General features: G+C 48.4%; 1 protein-coding gene across 5 annotated transcripts in view; it reads left to right on the top strand.

The window, feature by feature from the left end:
- Nucleotides 1-16,850, top strand: part of arb2a (ARB2 cotranscriptional regulator A) — a 198,225-nt gene that overhangs the window by 10,824 nt on the left and 170,551 nt on the right. For all 5 annotated transcript variants that reach the window (XM_029762143.1, XM_029762144.1, XM_029762146.1 and 2 more), the window contains exons 5-6: nucleotides 6,015-6,080; nucleotides 7,175-7,366. In XM_029762143.1, coding sequence (XP_029618003.1) covers nucleotides 6,015-6,080; nucleotides 7,175-7,366 — 258 coding nt within the window. The remainder of the gene's footprint in view (nucleotides 1-6,014; nucleotides 6,081-7,174; nucleotides 7,367-16,850) is intronic.

Genomic DNA, 16,850 nt, shown 5'->3' with positions numbered 1-16,850 from the left:
GGTCCTGTGTGTGCTGTACATGCAGTTGAATTGACCAAATGAGCAGTACATGCTGATATAATCTGGTATTTTATATAGTCGTGAGTATGGTCATGGTACGTTTTCAAAGGAGTGAAGTGTAATGATGAAATGGCAAAAAGACACGCCCAGCTTCACCCACCCGGGGAGGAAGCAGTAGGCCTCTGCTCTACTGTGTACCCGTGAGCGAGATGGGAAGCAGGGCGTGCGATGGCAACGGCGAGCCCACACACGCCTATCAGTCACGGACGTTTTGTTTTGGAAGTTAAGAGGATCCCTCTAAAGAGGAGCAAAATGGCAGCTGTCTCTCTTGATTTATCGCATCTCATCACTCCTCGAACCCCACGGCGCGGCTGGTAGAGAGGGAGGGAGGGAGGGAGGGAGGGTGGGTGGGTGGGGAAGGGAGGAGAGCCTAAGCACAGGCAGCCACGGCGCCGTACTTTAAAAGTGAATTATCCCTCGGCCGGCTTCTGAGGTAACACCTGAGGTGGTCATTAGACTGCCATTAAGGAGCGCAGCGCAGCACAGTGCGTAGCCTGAGAGGAGGGAGAGCGGGAGAGGAAGTGAGATGAGCCTCCATGCAGACACCCCCCTCCCTCTCTCCCTCCCTCTCTCCGGAGAACAAACTTCCCCCAGATACAGGCACACACAACACAGGGACCTTGTGGGAATTGCTTTGGGAGTGCATCAGCTTTGTTCTTCCATACACCCCACTGATAAAAAAAGGAGACGGGAGGGGGTTGAAGTAAGACAACAGTTGACTCTATTTTAAATCTCAGCCTGATGTTAGACAAGCCAACCCTTAAAATAAACACTATTCTTCCTTTTGCTCTCTTCTCCTGTAGCTTTGCTTTACTGCTGCCGTTGTCTTTTTGTTGTTGTTTGGGGATTTTCTTCATCTTTTTCTATTCTTCCGTAAAGAAGAAGCGTTTCTTTTCCGGGCCCTGTCACTGTAACCATGCCGAGCTCTCCTCACTTTCATTATGTAAACAGCTTTGATATCGTCGCCGTGTGCCTCCTCTCTGCGTAAGTGGCTTTTAGAGAGAGCTCCGGACTGCCTGCTCTCGTCTCTCTCTCTCTGTCTCTCTCTCTCTGTCTCTCTCTCTGTCTCTCTCTGTCTCTCTCTGTCTCTCTCTGTCTCTCTCTGTCTCTCTCTGTCTCTCTCTGTCTCTCTCTGTCTCTCTCTGTCTCTGTGTTTGGGAAGTGTGGCGGTAGAGCGATACTTAAACCAGCCAGTACAGTCTGTAGAGGTCACTCTCCCATTCTTCAGGCCCACATCTCTAGCCACCACTGGACAGAGCAGGGCAGGCCTGCTCCATAGCCACTTGTGGTCTGTGTTTGGGCTTTTGAGCTACGGTCAGACCTGGGGTAACCCTCACCTCCTCCTCCTCCCATCTCCCCGCCCCACCCCCTCATGTCAGTTGTAACTAGGGTTGCAAAGGGAGGGTATTTTACTGGAAACTTTAGAATATGACCAGTAAACTACCAGAATGTTGGTATCTTTCAAGGATTTTATGTAACCTATCACAAGACATCTAGTGGCCTTTTTGGGTACTTCAGATTATCACAGGCGTCTGTAATAATCTCTGGCCCTCTGTGTGGCATCATCACAGGTAAAATATATGAAAGAATTGAATAAGATGATTTTAAATGAGAATGACAACGCTGTAAATCGTGATCCTAAATAAAAACCATCAACTTAGTGAATACTATTGGTGTTTAATATGAGGAGTTCAGCATGAAATATCCTTTATGTATAACTGTTTTTACAAAATGTTATTTATTTGACTGTGTCAGTATGTATTTGTTGTCAATATTTTGGCGTCAAACTGGTGGTGGCAGTTGTGAATAAAGTAAATAGCTGGACAAGTTGCAGAGGTAATAATGCCATTGTTGATTAGATGCTTTTTTCATTAATTAGGCTGTTTTCTATTGAACCATACGGTCTATCCACTATAACTGTATGGACAATATGGACACAGATATAATAAATTAATAAAATATGTGAATAATTGTTACAAAAAAATATTCAAGTATAAATTTAGAGAGATTGCTATAGATTTTCTGTTAATTACCAAAATTGTTGAAAACGCTGGTAACTTTGGCAAATTACTGATAGCTTTGCAACCCTAGTTGTACCCTCATCCCCACCTTTCCCCCCACCTTCCTTGTCCGGGGCAACACTCACCCCCTCCTCTCCCACCTTTCCCTCCACCCCCCGTTATCTTCGGTAACCCTTATCCCCTCCTCCTCTCCCCCCACCACCATGTCCGGTGGATCATCTCCTTATCGCCTCGAGAGGTCAGCTGGACCAAGCATGACTGGAGTAATCAGAGAGCATTACACAATGTGGGAGGTCTGGATTCTACCCCCCCTCTCCCTCTCTATCTGAGGAAGGCCCTCCCTTGTTAGTTTGAAGAGGGTTTTTCCACCAGGTTAGTTTACAAACAGATCGACTTACCATCACAGTGGTCTTCATTAAGGCCTTAACCGGGGGGTGAGATGATGTGGGCAGCAGAGAGAAGAGAAGGGTAGGAGAGGGGCGTTGAGGGGGGGGCTATCGCTCGCCCACTCAGTGGAAAGCGCTTGGTCAAGGCCAGTCACCCACCCTCCCTCCCTCCAATCTCAGCTGTCTACCGCAGTGGGAGCTGGCACCGGCCACACACATGCTCCCTAGGATTACCTTTCTCTCCCCCCCCCCCCCCCCCCCCCCCCCCCCCCCCCCACAGACTGAGCCCTCCTGTAAACCCTTCCTTCCTCTCTGCTCCTCCTGGTTCCTGGGGCACCGTGGGGTACGTCACCACAGCACTTCCCCTCAAACGAACCACATAGCCCCCCCCCCCCCCCCCCAGAGAAAGGGAGACGGAAGGGTCTGTTTAGAAACGCCCGGCCTTGATGAGTAGAGACCTTGGGATGTGGGCTACCTGGCTGGGCTGTGGAGGTGGTGAGCGCTACGCTGCTTTCAGAGACATGTGGAGACATCATCCAACTGATGTCACAGGTTCAACAGGGTCAGGGGTACATGCGTCTTCCTCCTCCTCATCTTCCTCGCCACGCTTTGCCGCGCTGTCATTTTTGCCACAGCGAGTAGTTTAAGTAATACCGGCAGTACGTCTAATTTTGACAGTTGGGCAGTTTGTTTGGGGGGGGGGGGGCATCAGCCAAATGTCCCCAATCCTCGTCAGTGTTGAGTGCACCCCCACTATCACAATCAACCTCAGCAGCACCAGCAGCCAGCCCCAGACAGACATGGCTCCAGGGAGAGAGAGACAGAACCACTTAGCACTCCTCCACTACCTGCAGGGCCAGGCCTTTCATTATAAGACTAATAACACTGTGTTAATGATGTGACAAAGTGCTGTAGCTTATGCCGCTGATCGGCTGCAGAGAGAGATGGCTGAGGCCCACGCGGCGATTGTAGCCATTTTCTCGTAGTAGTGAAGTTTCTTGTAGTGTGTGTGTGTGTGTTTGCACTTCTTTGCCTGTGTGTGTTTGTGTGTGTGTGTGTGTGGTGGTTACAGCTCCCATCAGCATATAATATTTTGACTCTGTAACCATGTCATCTATGTTGACCATGTAGCCAGCAGCATACCACACTGCATCCCACTGCTGGCTTGCCTCTGAAGCTAAGCAAGATTGGTCCTGGTCGGTCCCTGGATGGGAGACCAGATGCTGCTGGAAGTGGTGTTGGATGGTCCCCCCAAAAAATATTCCAATGCCCCAGGGCAGTAATAAGGGACGTTGCCCTGTGTAGAGGGGCCGTCTTTCGGATGGGATGTTAAACGGGTGTCCTGACTCTCTGTGGTCAAAAAAGATCCCATGGCACTTATTGTAAGAGTAGGGGTGTTAACCCTGGTGTCCTGACTAAATTCCCAAGCTGTCACTCATACCATCATGGTCACCTAATCATCCCCAGGTTCCAATTGGCTCATTCATCACCCCTGTAACTATTCCCCATGTCGTTGCTGTAAATGAGAATGTGTTCTCAGTCAGCTTACCTTGTAAAATAATAAATAAGGGTAAAATGAATTAAAAAGTCCTCTGTGGGGTTTGTTATTTTGGGCTTGTGTGTGCACTCCCTCTCTCTCTCTCTCATCCGGGCCTGGAGTGATACTGATCTCAGAGCTGTGCTTCCTCATCTGACTCCAATCAGCAAGCCCCTGTATCCTGACCCTGGGCCTGTCTGTCAACCTGAACAAAGACCTCTGTGTACCGGCGGACGGACACACACACGAAACAGAACATATACACTATGCTTCATGCATGCTCTGCCTACATATGCGTGCTCGCGAACACACACCCACACTCACACACACCCACACTCACACACGTGCTCTCAGTCCACCCTCGCTCTCAGCCCCCCTCCCCCACCTCCCCATTCCTTATCTTTTTCCACATCAGATGGTTTTCAGGCCACCTGAGGCGCTGAACAAATAATGTAGCACAAATGAAATTTCCTGCTAGGGTTATTGATGCCATTAAAAACTTGCATATTGAGCCTCGCAATCATTTTAGTCTTCATCAGGGAGCCTGACATTTAGTGAATTAGCTGATGTGGCCACAGCTATATCTCTTAGTGTTCGGAGCGTTCCTCATCTAGCGGGTCAAATGGTCAAATCTGTCATCTCATTTGGTCTGTCCGCCAGGCCTGCGATTGGCTAATCCCTCCTAATCATATCTCATGGCATCATTTGTCCATAATGTGTTTCTTTAGACACATAATCAGGTTAGCAATGACTTTCTTTTGGCTTTAAAAGAGCATGTGGTTATAATGATTGGTATTAGCCTTTTCCCTCTGACTTTGCTTAGAGGAGACTGTGGGCTTTGAATACTGAACTAGGTATTGGTTTAACTCTGTGCAATGTTGTGGAGTATTGGATCCTGTGACTGTACCATACTGCTATCTGGTAGTACACCCATACCCCAAAACTATGTTGTATTGTACCGATGTAAATAGGTTTAAGTACCTAGGCAACAGTGTGACATTGGTCACTCAGTTTGTGTGTGCCTGTGTGTCTCAGGGCTCAGACCTGACACGCTCTTCCTCCACGGCGCCCCGTCTCTCCCTCCCAGCCCCTTGGTTTCCTGTGCGGCTCCAGGGAGTCCGGCTAAAGCGAACACAAACACAGAGGACGGGGAGGGACCTGACTCTGGCCTGTCCAGCTGTCCCTGTGGTCACAGCAGACGTCCCCCAGACGCCACAGACCTCACCAACACCATGCCACACCACACAACCCTTGTCCTCGCCCACCCGGCTTGGGCCACAAGACCACATCGCCGCACCTCCATGCCAGGCTGGGCACGTCTGATTAATACCCCCAAACCCCCACAGCTGAGACATCATCATCATCATCCGCTACAAACACGCCAAAACACGACCGGCAGAAAGTTATTTCTCCTCCTCCCTCATCCCTCATCCCTCTCTCATTCGCTTCCAAACAAAACGACGCCACAAAAGCCCTTATGTTTTCAGCTGCCGAGGAGTCCGAACGGGAGGGAGCGAGAGAAAGGGGAGGAGACGGGGTTAAAAAGAAAGAAAGTTGTTGATGTCATTGAACCATGAAACCGTTGGCCTGGGGTTGAAATTGCACTGTATACAAGTTCCTCAGTGCCGTGGCTGGGAGGATAAACATGTCTTACATCAGCTCGGTGCTTGTATCACAGATTTCCTCCCTTGGCTTCCATTCCCTCTATTCCCTCCATTCCCTCTGAGCTCCAAGAGCACGGGCACGTCCCAACTCCAAACACTTTCAATTAGCTCACACATACAATACCGCCTGTCTGTCTAGGGGCCAAATACACTGACTATACACTGTGAACACGAACCAAGTAAAAGTACAGGATTATTCACTCAAGCTGCGTGCTGTTCTTGCTGTGTTGCTGTACATGGATTTGGAAGTGACGTCAACATGAGGTGTGTACCGCAAACTGTGCCGTTGTTGTGTTCGTTGCGAATAAAGATTTCTGTTTTTTTTTTTCTTTTCTTTGTCTTTCAGATCATCACGCATTATGTTTACCAACTGCTGGAGACAAAGTGCAACTTGACAAAGGAAATCGTGCCGGTAAGTATTTGCGAGTGAGGGGAAAAAAACGAGGCGTTCAGGCCTTTTAAAGATTATAGGGGATATTAAACGTGAAAGTTGACGTAAATGCGTCGGCTTCCGAGAATGATTATGATATTGAGTGTCCCCCGGAAAACTAGGATCGGAGAGAAGGAAATAAGCTTTTTTTTTCTTTCTCTCTCTTTGTCCAAAAGTGTCTCCTCAACAAATGAACTGTATTTGTGACACGTCGTCTCTGAGTCAGGAAAAGCTGTTGCTTAATCTGTTTTGCATTCAAATGCGCTCAAAGGGACTTTATTCGCTGTCACTGGCGCATTCTTGCTCTCTGCTCATCCCAACATTCAACACAGGCTTGACTTCCCCCCCCGTTGCTCTTCGTTTCTGAGGAGGAAGATTGGTCCTTCTTCCTCTTAGCATTTCTCTACCCCCCGTTCATAGTGGATGTTTACGACCTCTGTTGTTCTGGGGCAGGGAGTAGCCGTTAACGGCACTAACAACCTATAAATCACCAAGCTAACCCAGTTTTTATTACACCTGTACACTTTTACACTCTGCCTGCCTTATTTATCTCGTTATTCCGCCGGAATATCGCACTGTTCTAGTGTGTGCGCACGCGGGCGTGGGGTAGTGGTGGGTCCGTCCACCTGCCTCGAGTTGAACTTGTGACCGCAGATTTGAAGCAGATTAACCAGGGCCAAGTATAGAAGGAGGGAACAAGAGAAAGAAAGAGAAGAAAGGCTGAGATTTCGCCCCCTCCCCTTTTTCTTTGTCTGCTTGGATTAAGTTCTTGCAGCTGCCACCCATGGTTTTTACGGACAGTGCGTGTCTCCTCGGAGATTCCTCTGGGCACACTGGGGACCTCGTCCATCCAAGGGCAGTTGAGGACACACGCATTGGACATTTTTTTAAAGGCCTTATTCGTTACTACGCAGGATGTCAGACCCTCCGTCCCCCGTCCCACCCACCCGCCTCCCAAAAACATGCTAACAAGGCCATGCTTCCTTCCGAGTACTGTACTTCTGAACATGATTTTGATTACATATTTGTTTAAATTGCCGCACTAATGAAAGGATGATACTGTGTCATGTGACCAGGTGGATGCCACAGAGGAGGAGCCCAGGAGTTTCATCTACATGAGTGCTGATGGCATGTCCAACCCTACCAAGCTGCTGGTGCTCATCCAGGGGTGCGGGGTGGTCCGGGCCGGCCAGTGGGCACGACGCCTCATCATCAACCAAGACCTTGACTCAGGAACACAGATCCCCTTCATCACCCGCGCCCAGGAGGTAGGGCCGCCGCCCACCCGGGTGACACTGGGGGGTTTAACCTGCCAGGGGTACAGAGGTGTTAGGTTGGCAGAGGTGGTTGGGGTAACCATGCGGTAACCATGGGGTGGGCTCTGCAGATTGCGTTTAGGTATGAGTCTTGTTTGTCTTCGTCAATGGCAGACCTGGGTGTGGCCTTGTGACATATGGTAGCCTGGTTGGTTAGGGCTGTAGCTTGGCCGGGGCTTTTTAGATCCGTCTAGGCTGCGAATGTTTGTGTGTGTGTGTGTAAGGGACATTGAACATGTGATTCTGTGTTGTTTCTGTGGTGTATATATGTCTTGGTTTCATTTTGATTTGTGTTGAATACTTTGTCATTTTATAAACGGGTTATTGTGAGAGTATGCAGGCCTGTAGCCTATTTCTATACATGCATCTTGTTCAATCCCCCACCCCCCCTCTCTATCTCTCTCTTTGTATTCCCCTGTGTGACACTGCCAGCTGCAGCGCTGCAGTTCAGTGTTCTAGGCTGTGATCTGTCTGTCTGTCTGTCTGTCTGTCTGTCTGTCTGTCTGTCTGTCTGTCTGTCTGTGTGTGGAGTCTTAGCTGCAGGTCAGCCCTCAGTCTGCAGGTCAGCCCTCAGCTTCACACCACCGTGCTCCCTGATCAGCATGGCTCCCCTCTCGACACGGCACACACACACACACACACACACACACACACACACTCTCTATCTCTCTCTCTGCATCTTTCTCTCTCTCTACCTCCCTCTCTTTCTTTCTTTCTCTTTCTACCTCTCTCTGTCTCGCTCTCACTCCCCCTCTTACTCGAAGACCCTTGGAAGGCATCCCGGCCGTGCCCTCCTTCAGCATGTACCCTAGAAATACCCAAGGTTTGGGTAGTATGTTGTAAATAATGGTGGTGATGTGAGGTAGTGAAGAAAGGCCTTAAGGAGTCAACTAGGCCTAAGGGCCTCGGGAAGCTTTGAGACCACCTGGAATCTCTCCTTTCACTTCCATCTCTGACACAGAGAGGTATTCTATTGTTTTGTTAGGGCTCTCTCCAATGAAAACCCCTATTTTAGGGCAGCCACATTCCTCCGCAGACTTCCATCCATAATGTGTAAACCCAGGTGAAGTTTTAGCGCGAGCCGTGATGCCGATGTTGTGTGAAGTGTAATTTAGATTCTCATTTCTTCTCCCCGTGCCCTTGTGTACGGCAGGACTGCGTCAGCGTGCCGGAAGCCCCAGGTTTTCCACACTCTTATTTCCCCCCTCATCACAGCGCTCATTTGTCAACCTGGCCTAAGCTACCTGCCTAATTTAATCGGCCCACCGTTCAAATTGACTTAGGGGAGATCCCTGCTTTCTCTCTCTCTCCCGCCTTCTAAATGTCATAAAGACTTGCGCAGACGGCCAGGTTTATTTGCCGGCGCGACTGGAGCAGAGATGTGTGTGTGTGTGTGTGTGTTACAGTACGACTGGTTATTATTACATTTGCCCGGAGAGTTGCGTTCCTCAGACGCAAAGTGACAGGCGAGATATAGAGACCGCTGTGAGTGTAGCCGTGTCCATTCATCATGATAAAACAAGGAGCTGTATCCTTACTCCTTTGACACATCGTCATCATGGCATTTACAGGAAGTCCTTCCGCTCTGGGATGGAGCTGGATACCTATTAGCCACTACTGTTAGCGCTTCCTAGTGAAATTCCCCCTAGGTACAGATCTAGGATCAGTTCCTCCTCTCCCAATCACAACCTTAACCGTTAGTAGGGAAAATGCTAAACTGACCCAAGATGTGGCCTCTGAGTTGCAAAGGTGTTAGGAGGAAAGCCAGGAGTTATTCCCTGACCATGTGACCAGACCAGGAAAAACTCTGGTTCCGTGGTTAGGGGAAGCGAGGCAGACGGACAGGCAGACAGACAGTTCCCTCTCTGACTACCTGAGTGGGAGCTCTAGCCCGACTCTACGAGGAGATGTTATCTCAGGTGGGCTGATTAACGCATAGCCGACCAGGAGATCAAGTAGAACCTCTTCACACTGCAGATTCATCATGTCCTCCACTCTTCTCTCATTTTCTCCCCTTCCTGTCTGGAAGACTCCTCTCTTGGAGAGCTGTACAGCCACAGAGAGCTGAAGTGTCCAGGATATTGAACGGCGGAGTGTGAACTGTCTGAGGAGGCTAAAGTGTAGGCGGTACTGATTTAGGGTCTTAGGTGTTCCCTCTCCTTATGTGGTAACCGTGCCAGAATGGTGCTATGCTATAATAAACTGTTATTCTGTTTTCTAACAAAGGCAATTCCCCCCCCCCCCCCCCCCCCCCCCCCACCTGACTACCTGTGTTAACCCCTGTTGGACCTGTCTCGTGTGTACTACCACGAGATGCAGAGGAACCGTGCAGTCCACCGTCATTACCAGTGTGTTCTAATGGAGACAAAGGAAGCCTTTAGCCATTCAATACACACACACATGGATGCACCCACGCACACGCAGCCATATCGCCGGGCAGAGGGGGGAATTCACACCATGTATGTGTCAGCGGTAGAAAACCCCCACTTTTCATTCCTCTCCGTCCTCCTTTGAAGCCACACTTAGCCCCGGCCTCCTGTCCAATGGGATCAGTTCTGGCAAAGCCGTGGATTGTGGGAAAAGGAGTTTGCGCTGGTTAATCAGACCCCAGACGCCCCCCCCCCCCTCCTCCGCCTGACCGGGCATGTGCCTCTCCCCCATCAGGGTGAATCTGAGGGCAACCTTCTCTGGCTCTCACCATCAGACTCAAAACACACTTATTTCTGGGAAGCCAACCTTTAGGCTATATCAGTAGCCACAGTGAAAACGACTAGCTGCAGCGTCCACTATGGATAACAAGTATGCTGGACCTATGTCTATGACAAGCTATCACACTGTTTGCCAAGACTATGACAATTAAATAAGCAATGTCTGAGTGTTTGGTTTCCAAAAAAAATTGACGCCCAGTTATGATCGCTATACCTTCCCGTTTATGACTACTAAGATATTGCATGTGTGAGTACACTGTGCTGTACACACGCACACACAGACACATGTATCCATACTCACACACAGAAACACATGTATCCATACTAACACACACAGAGCATGCACACACACACACACACGTATATACACACACACACACACACACACACTCCACCACTCACACCACCCTCCCTCACACTCGGCACAGTTGTTGCGGATGGTGTGGAAGTGGCGCTATTCCCAGAGCCTGGCTGTAAAGTGACAGGCGAGGGGAGCCCACTCCAGCGCGGGCCCCAGTGGCAGCACAGGCAGAGTCGGGAGGCAGGAGAGGAGAGAGGGGTGGAGGGAGGCAGCCGGCTGACAGCTCCACTGCAGGGAGAGGCCCTCTTAATGACAGCTTATTCCTTCATGATTTCAATTCTTGACAGTGGACAGGTCTGCTTGTTGCGTCATGGCAGCTGTATCATTACCTTCTGGCCCTGTCAAGGCTGCATTTTGAGAGAGAGAGAGAGAGCGGGAGAGAAAGGAAGGAAGGTAGAAAAGAGAGGACAACCGACCAGAGGTAAGAGAGAGAGAGGGAAAGGGGAAAGAAAGAAGAGAGAAAGAGAGAAGAGGATGTGGGCAGGATGTGTTTAGCAGTGCTGGGTTCTAGTAGTTACCTGGGATTGTGAGTGGATTGGTGCAGTACTCAAACACTGTTGTCATTCATGGTTGAAGGGGAGCGATAGGTAATGCTGTCGCATACTGTCTGCAATATTCAGGAAAACATGCAACTAGGCAAACGCACACCCACAAGTACACACAAACTAGGCTTGGGCGGTATCCAGATTGCCATACCTTCATACCGACCTTGTCATCCTAGGATATTCGGTAATATTGGCACTGAACACAAGGGCCGCAATTTCAAACCCAACTGAGCCTCTGTAATCTGAAGGTTAGCAATGCTAACAAGTACATGTCACATCCCATAGGGAATGCTAGCTAAATGCTAATGAGCGCATAGCGAACATTTTATACAGTGTCTGATATAAACGTTTTGCTGGACAGGCATTCCGGCTCATAAAGTTACACAAGTAACTCAAAAATGCTACTCCCAGTTTGCTACTCGCACAAAACAAATATAAGGCAGCAAGGCTTTTGATCCAGGAGAGGTTTCTCTTGCTTTTAGCAAGAGAAGCTTGATTTTGCAAGAAGCTAACCAAATGCACAACTGCAGAGCATTTAGAACATTTTAGACAGTTTACTTAATAATAGTTAGAAGATATCTAGCTGGCAAACATTTAGTTGTGAATTCCATACGGTAACTAAATCACCTTGTGGGTGGTGCACAACGGTGAGTGACTCTCGTCATTGTGTGCTTGTAAACACACACCATGTGATGGGACTACCAGTAAGCTTCATAATGAAAAAGAATATGACGGATGAAATGAAGAACGCACTCTTCTTTATCTCCTAAAATCATCCCAGGATACAGTTGAAGTCGGAAGTTTACATACGCCTTAGCCAAATCCATTTAAACTCAGTTTTTCACAATTCCTGACATTTAATCCCCGTAAAAATTCCGTCTTCGGTCAGTTAGGATCACCACTTTATTTTAAGAATGTGAAATGTCAGAATAATAGTAGAGAGAAGGATTTATTTCAGCTTTTATTTCTTTCATCACATTCCCAGTGAGACACAAGTGTACATACACTCAATCAGTATTTGGTAGCATTGCCATTAAAATTGTTTAACTTGGATCAAACGTTTTGGGTAGCCTTCCACAAGCTTCCCACAATAAGTTGGGTGAATTTTGGCCCATTCCTCCTGACAGAGCTGGTGTAACTGAGTCAGGTTTGTAGGCCTCCTTGCTCGCATCCGCTTTTTTCAGTTCTGCCCACAAATTTTCTATAGGATTGAGGTCAGGGCTTTGTGATGGCCACTCCAATACCTTGACTTTGTTGTCCTTAAGCCATTTTGCCACAACTTCTGAAGTATGCTTGGGGTCATTGTCCGTTTGGAAGACCCATTTGCGACCAAGCTTTAACTTCCTGACTGATGTCTTGAGATGTTGCTTCAATATATCCACATAATTTCCCCCGTCATGATGCCATCTAATTTGTGAAGTGGAGCAGTCCCTCCTGCAGCAAAGCACCCCCACAACATGATGCTGCCACCCCCTGCTTCATGGTTGGGATGGTGTTCTTCGACTTGCAAGCATCCCCCTTTTTCCTCCGAACATAACAATGGTCATTATGGCCAAACAGTTGTATTTTTGTTTCATCAGACCAGAGGACATTTCTCCAAAAAGTATGATCTTTGTCCCCATGTGCAGTTGCAAACCGTTGTCTGGCTTTTTTATGACGGTTTTGGAGCAGTGGCTTCTTCCTTGCTGAGCGGCCTTTCCGGTTATGTCGATGTAGGACTCGTTTTACTGTGGATATAGATACTTCTGTACCGGTTTCCTCCAGCATATTCACAATGTCCTTTGCTGTTGTTCTGGGATTGATTTGTACTTTTCGTACCAAAGTACGTTCATCTCTAGGAGACGGAATGCGTCTCCTTCCTGAGCGTGTTGACGGCTACGTGGTCCCATGGTGTTTATACCTGCGTACTACTGTTTGTACAGCTGAACATGGTACCTTCATGCATTTGGAAATTGCTCCCAAGGATGAGCCAGACTTGTGGAGGTCTACAATTTTTTTTCTGAAGTCTTGGCTGATTTCTTTTGATTTTCCCATGATGTCAAGCAAAGAGGCCCTGAGTTTGAAGGTAGGCCTTAAAATGCATCCACAGGTACACCTCCAATTGACTCAAATGATGTCAATTAGCCTATCAGAAGCTTCTAAAGCCATGATATCAGTTTCTGGAATTTTCCAAGCTGTTTAAAGGCACAGTCAACTTAGTGTATGTAAACTTCTGACCCACTGGAATTGTGATACAGTGAATTATAAATGAAATAATCTGTCTGTAAACAATTGTTGGAAAAATTACTTGTGTCATGCACAAAGTTGATGTCCTAACCTACTTGCCAAAACTATAGTTTGTTAACAAGAAATTTGTGGAGTGGTTGAAAAACGACTTCAACTGTATATACTGTATACCGCCCAAGCCTAACACAAACGCACACGCACCTGGTCTCCCGTATGGATGGAGGGATTGTGGGTAGGACAACTAGCTCTCACAGTCTCATGTCAGCGTTAGACATTCATCTACGTTCCAAATGTTAAAGTGTGTAAGGTTAAGTTTAGGCATTAACTCCGAAATCTGGTTAAGGTTAGAGTTCAGATTTGGGATACGCTCAAAACAAAAAATCTCAAACAACTTCCTGTCACTGGATTACCAATTTGAAGGTGATAGCGCTCCCTGTTGCCCCTAGTGGCCAGTTTCCACGTCGTCTCCCGACGTCCTCAGACATGGATGGATGTTGAATACTGACTTGTGTGTCAGGTGACCTGGCTGGGGCAGGAAGCTGCTCTCTCCCAGTGGCGTTTGGAGCGCAGGAGGGAGTGAAAAGGAGCATTTGACAGCAGCAATACATACAGTAACTCTGCTGTAGCCTTAGCCATGCATCTCTTTCTCTTACTTTTTGAATCCCCACACATTCCCTCTCCCAATCCATATTTTTAGCATATTCGTTTTTTTTCTGATTGGTTTAGAATGTATCTTTGACCCCTGCCTCTAGCCCCCCCCCCCCCGGTCCCCTTCACGACACCCCCCTTTCTCCCTGCAGTGCACCCCCCCGCCCCCACACACACACCTTAACAACCCCCTTAAGTCAATCCCTCAACCCTCACTCCTGCTCCACACACACACACACACTCACTCACAGTAAGAAAGGAAAAAGCCTTGAACCCCCCCCCCCCAAAAAAAAACAAGCAACTGCATTTCATTGAAAATAAAGTATTTAATAAAAAACCAGATCCATACACCCTCCTCTCTCCCCGCCCCCTCCTTGCTCTTTCTAGTCAGTTAGGCTCGGCACTGGAGACTTGCTGGAAAGAAAGATGGGGGTGTGGTGTTTTCAAAAGTGTGTCAAAAGCCTAGGGGTTTGTATCTGCCCAGAATTTCAATGGGAGGCTGAAAGGGGGCAGGGAAGCGGGCTGAACTCAAACACAGGAATCTTGTTTAATTTCTGTCATGTTGCTTTTTTTTTTCTTTTTTTCCAGGATTGATGTCTTTTTCAAAATTTGCTTCTTGACTTCGTCGCTTTGTGATACTGTATACCAGCAGCTCTCTCTCTCTCTCTCTCTCTCTCTCTCGCGCTCTCTCTTGCTCTCTCCTACTCTCCCTCCCCATTTTCTCCTCAAATCCCCGCTTTTTACCCCCTAGCCCTGAGCTCTCCTGTGTGTGTGTGTGTGTGTGTGTTCTCTGACTGCTCTCTGCATTAAATAGCCGTGTACGTTGCTTGTGTGTAAATCTTAGGGCGTTTTTTTTCTCTCATCTGGTGATCATGGTGGAAGCTGGTCTTTGGGGGTTAGGTTATGATGTTTGTATGCATGTACAAGAAGGGCATGTGTGTGGTGTGTGTGTTTAGGGGTTGGGGTTATCGAGCCTCTCTGGGGTTCTGGGAGGGTAGCATCGAAGGAGTGTGCTGTGCCGTGCGTGAAGGGGTCAGAGGATGGGCTGGTCTGAGCTGGCCTTGTAATTGAGGCCCTGCATGGGACCCATATCTCCAGGTGGAATGTGCAGCGTTTCCTGCAGTAAAAATCAATGCACTTGACGCCTTCAAAGGCAGCAGAGGCTGAGACTTGCTCTGGGGTTAAACCTCTTTTAAATAGCCTCCCGCGGGACAGCAGCTGTCAATAAAACCCAATTATTACCAGCCTAGACCCGGGAAGAGCTCGCCTGCACAGGCCAAATTAAAAATTGATCAGAAGGGGAGAAAACATTATTTTGTGGTCGTATTCCCTATCTTAACAGTGCTGCGGTGAATCTCTCATCACAGGGTTTCACCCCCCCCCCCCCACCCCCCCTCTCTTCTGCGTCTTTATGAACAATGGAACACCATGCTCAGTGTGTATTTGCATATTAAGCGTGTGTGTTTGGAGTTTATAGTTTTTTTTTTTCCTTCCAGGATTAGATTGCTGCGTGCGTGCGTGTGTGAGTGCGTGCCTGTCTGCGTGTGCGTGCGTGTGTGAGTGCGTGTCTGTCTGCGTGTGTGGCTTCCCCCCCCCAGCTCTGTATTGATTATGGTCTCATTTTGTCTTCCTTTTCTGGAACCATTTATTTGTCAGTCAGAAAAGGACAGAGAAAAAAAGCAGCACTTCCTCTGGCTTCCTGTCCCCTTTAGGGAAACAAACAAAATATGATTTCTGAAGACACGGACAAGGAATAAGAATAAACACAGTGCTGACACACAGATGTAGGCACACACACACACACACACACACACACACACACACACACACACACAGACAGTACTAGAAAACGATGAGCGACTCACGCTGCTTGAAACAGAAACAAGCTATCTAGCTGCAGGATGGATAGAACAAAAAAGAAATGGGAAAAAAAACTTTGATCTGAGTGGTGAAACATTATTCGGAAATATGCATTTATTAGCCCCAGTGTTGATAATAGCTTTTTTTTTTTGGTCCAAATTAACAAATGATATCATCAAGGCAGCAGTGTGTGAGGTGGGTAGTAGGTCGTTTGCAGCTGCGGGGCAGTGTGTGTGTAGCGTGTGTGTGTGTGTGTGTGTGTGTGTGTGTCCCGCTGGGACGGTCTTGTTTAGACTCTCTTCCAGAGCGCCCGAGGCAGTGTGTGTGTGTGTGTGGTGGATTCCTGCTCACTGTCTTCCTGGGAACACTCCACTGAGGCCAGGCACAGAGAACACACTCACCACTAAAACACCGGTATCGATCCCCCCCCCCCCCCCCCCCCGTCCTTTCCTCTGCTTGTTAATGTTACATGGGGTTTCACGTGGCGTTGGGCTTGCCGGGGTGAGAAGACGAGGTGCCGGAGCTGGACAGAGGAAATTGAGTTTGGGGAGGAGGCGGATGGGGGGGAGCAGACACCCGGTCAGCCACCAAGGAAGTCCAGAGGTCAAGTTTGAGTCCAGGCGTGTGCAGCGTCCACACGTGCTCCCGGTTCGCGCTGGTCGAGGGCTTGATCGATGAGAGAGAACTTATCGCTTAAATAGGGGTTAACGGGGTTGCAGCAACAGCGCAGAGGTTACACAACAACACCACGTAACATCGCGGTGAACCGCTTTAGCCCTCCCTCTGTGGAGAAAGATCTGGCTGCCGGCATGAGACCAGGCCTTTCACAAGGGCTTCATGAAGGCTTCATTAGGCATTCATTAGGTGCTCATAGGACAGCCGTGTTTGACATGTAATCTGACTCAGATAGGGCGTCCTGCCTCCCCAATGAGAGTTGACTCTGTCCTTGAAACAGGCGTACTACACACACACACACACACACACACACACACACACACACACACACAGACGCAGGCTAGAATGGAAATTTACACTGTCATGTACATTATATTGAGCAGTTCAACGGAAATATGATCTGTGCTGTGTCG

This window comes from Salmo trutta, chromosome 9, assembly GCF_901001165.1.
Source record: "Salmo trutta chromosome 9, fSalTru1.1, whole genome shotgun sequence".
In the NCBI taxonomy this organism is placed as follows: Eukaryota; Metazoa; Chordata; class Actinopteri; order Salmoniformes; family Salmonidae; genus Salmo; species Salmo trutta.
Note: the sequence above shows the minus strand (reverse complement) of the source record. Positions and strands in the feature narration are given on the sequence as shown.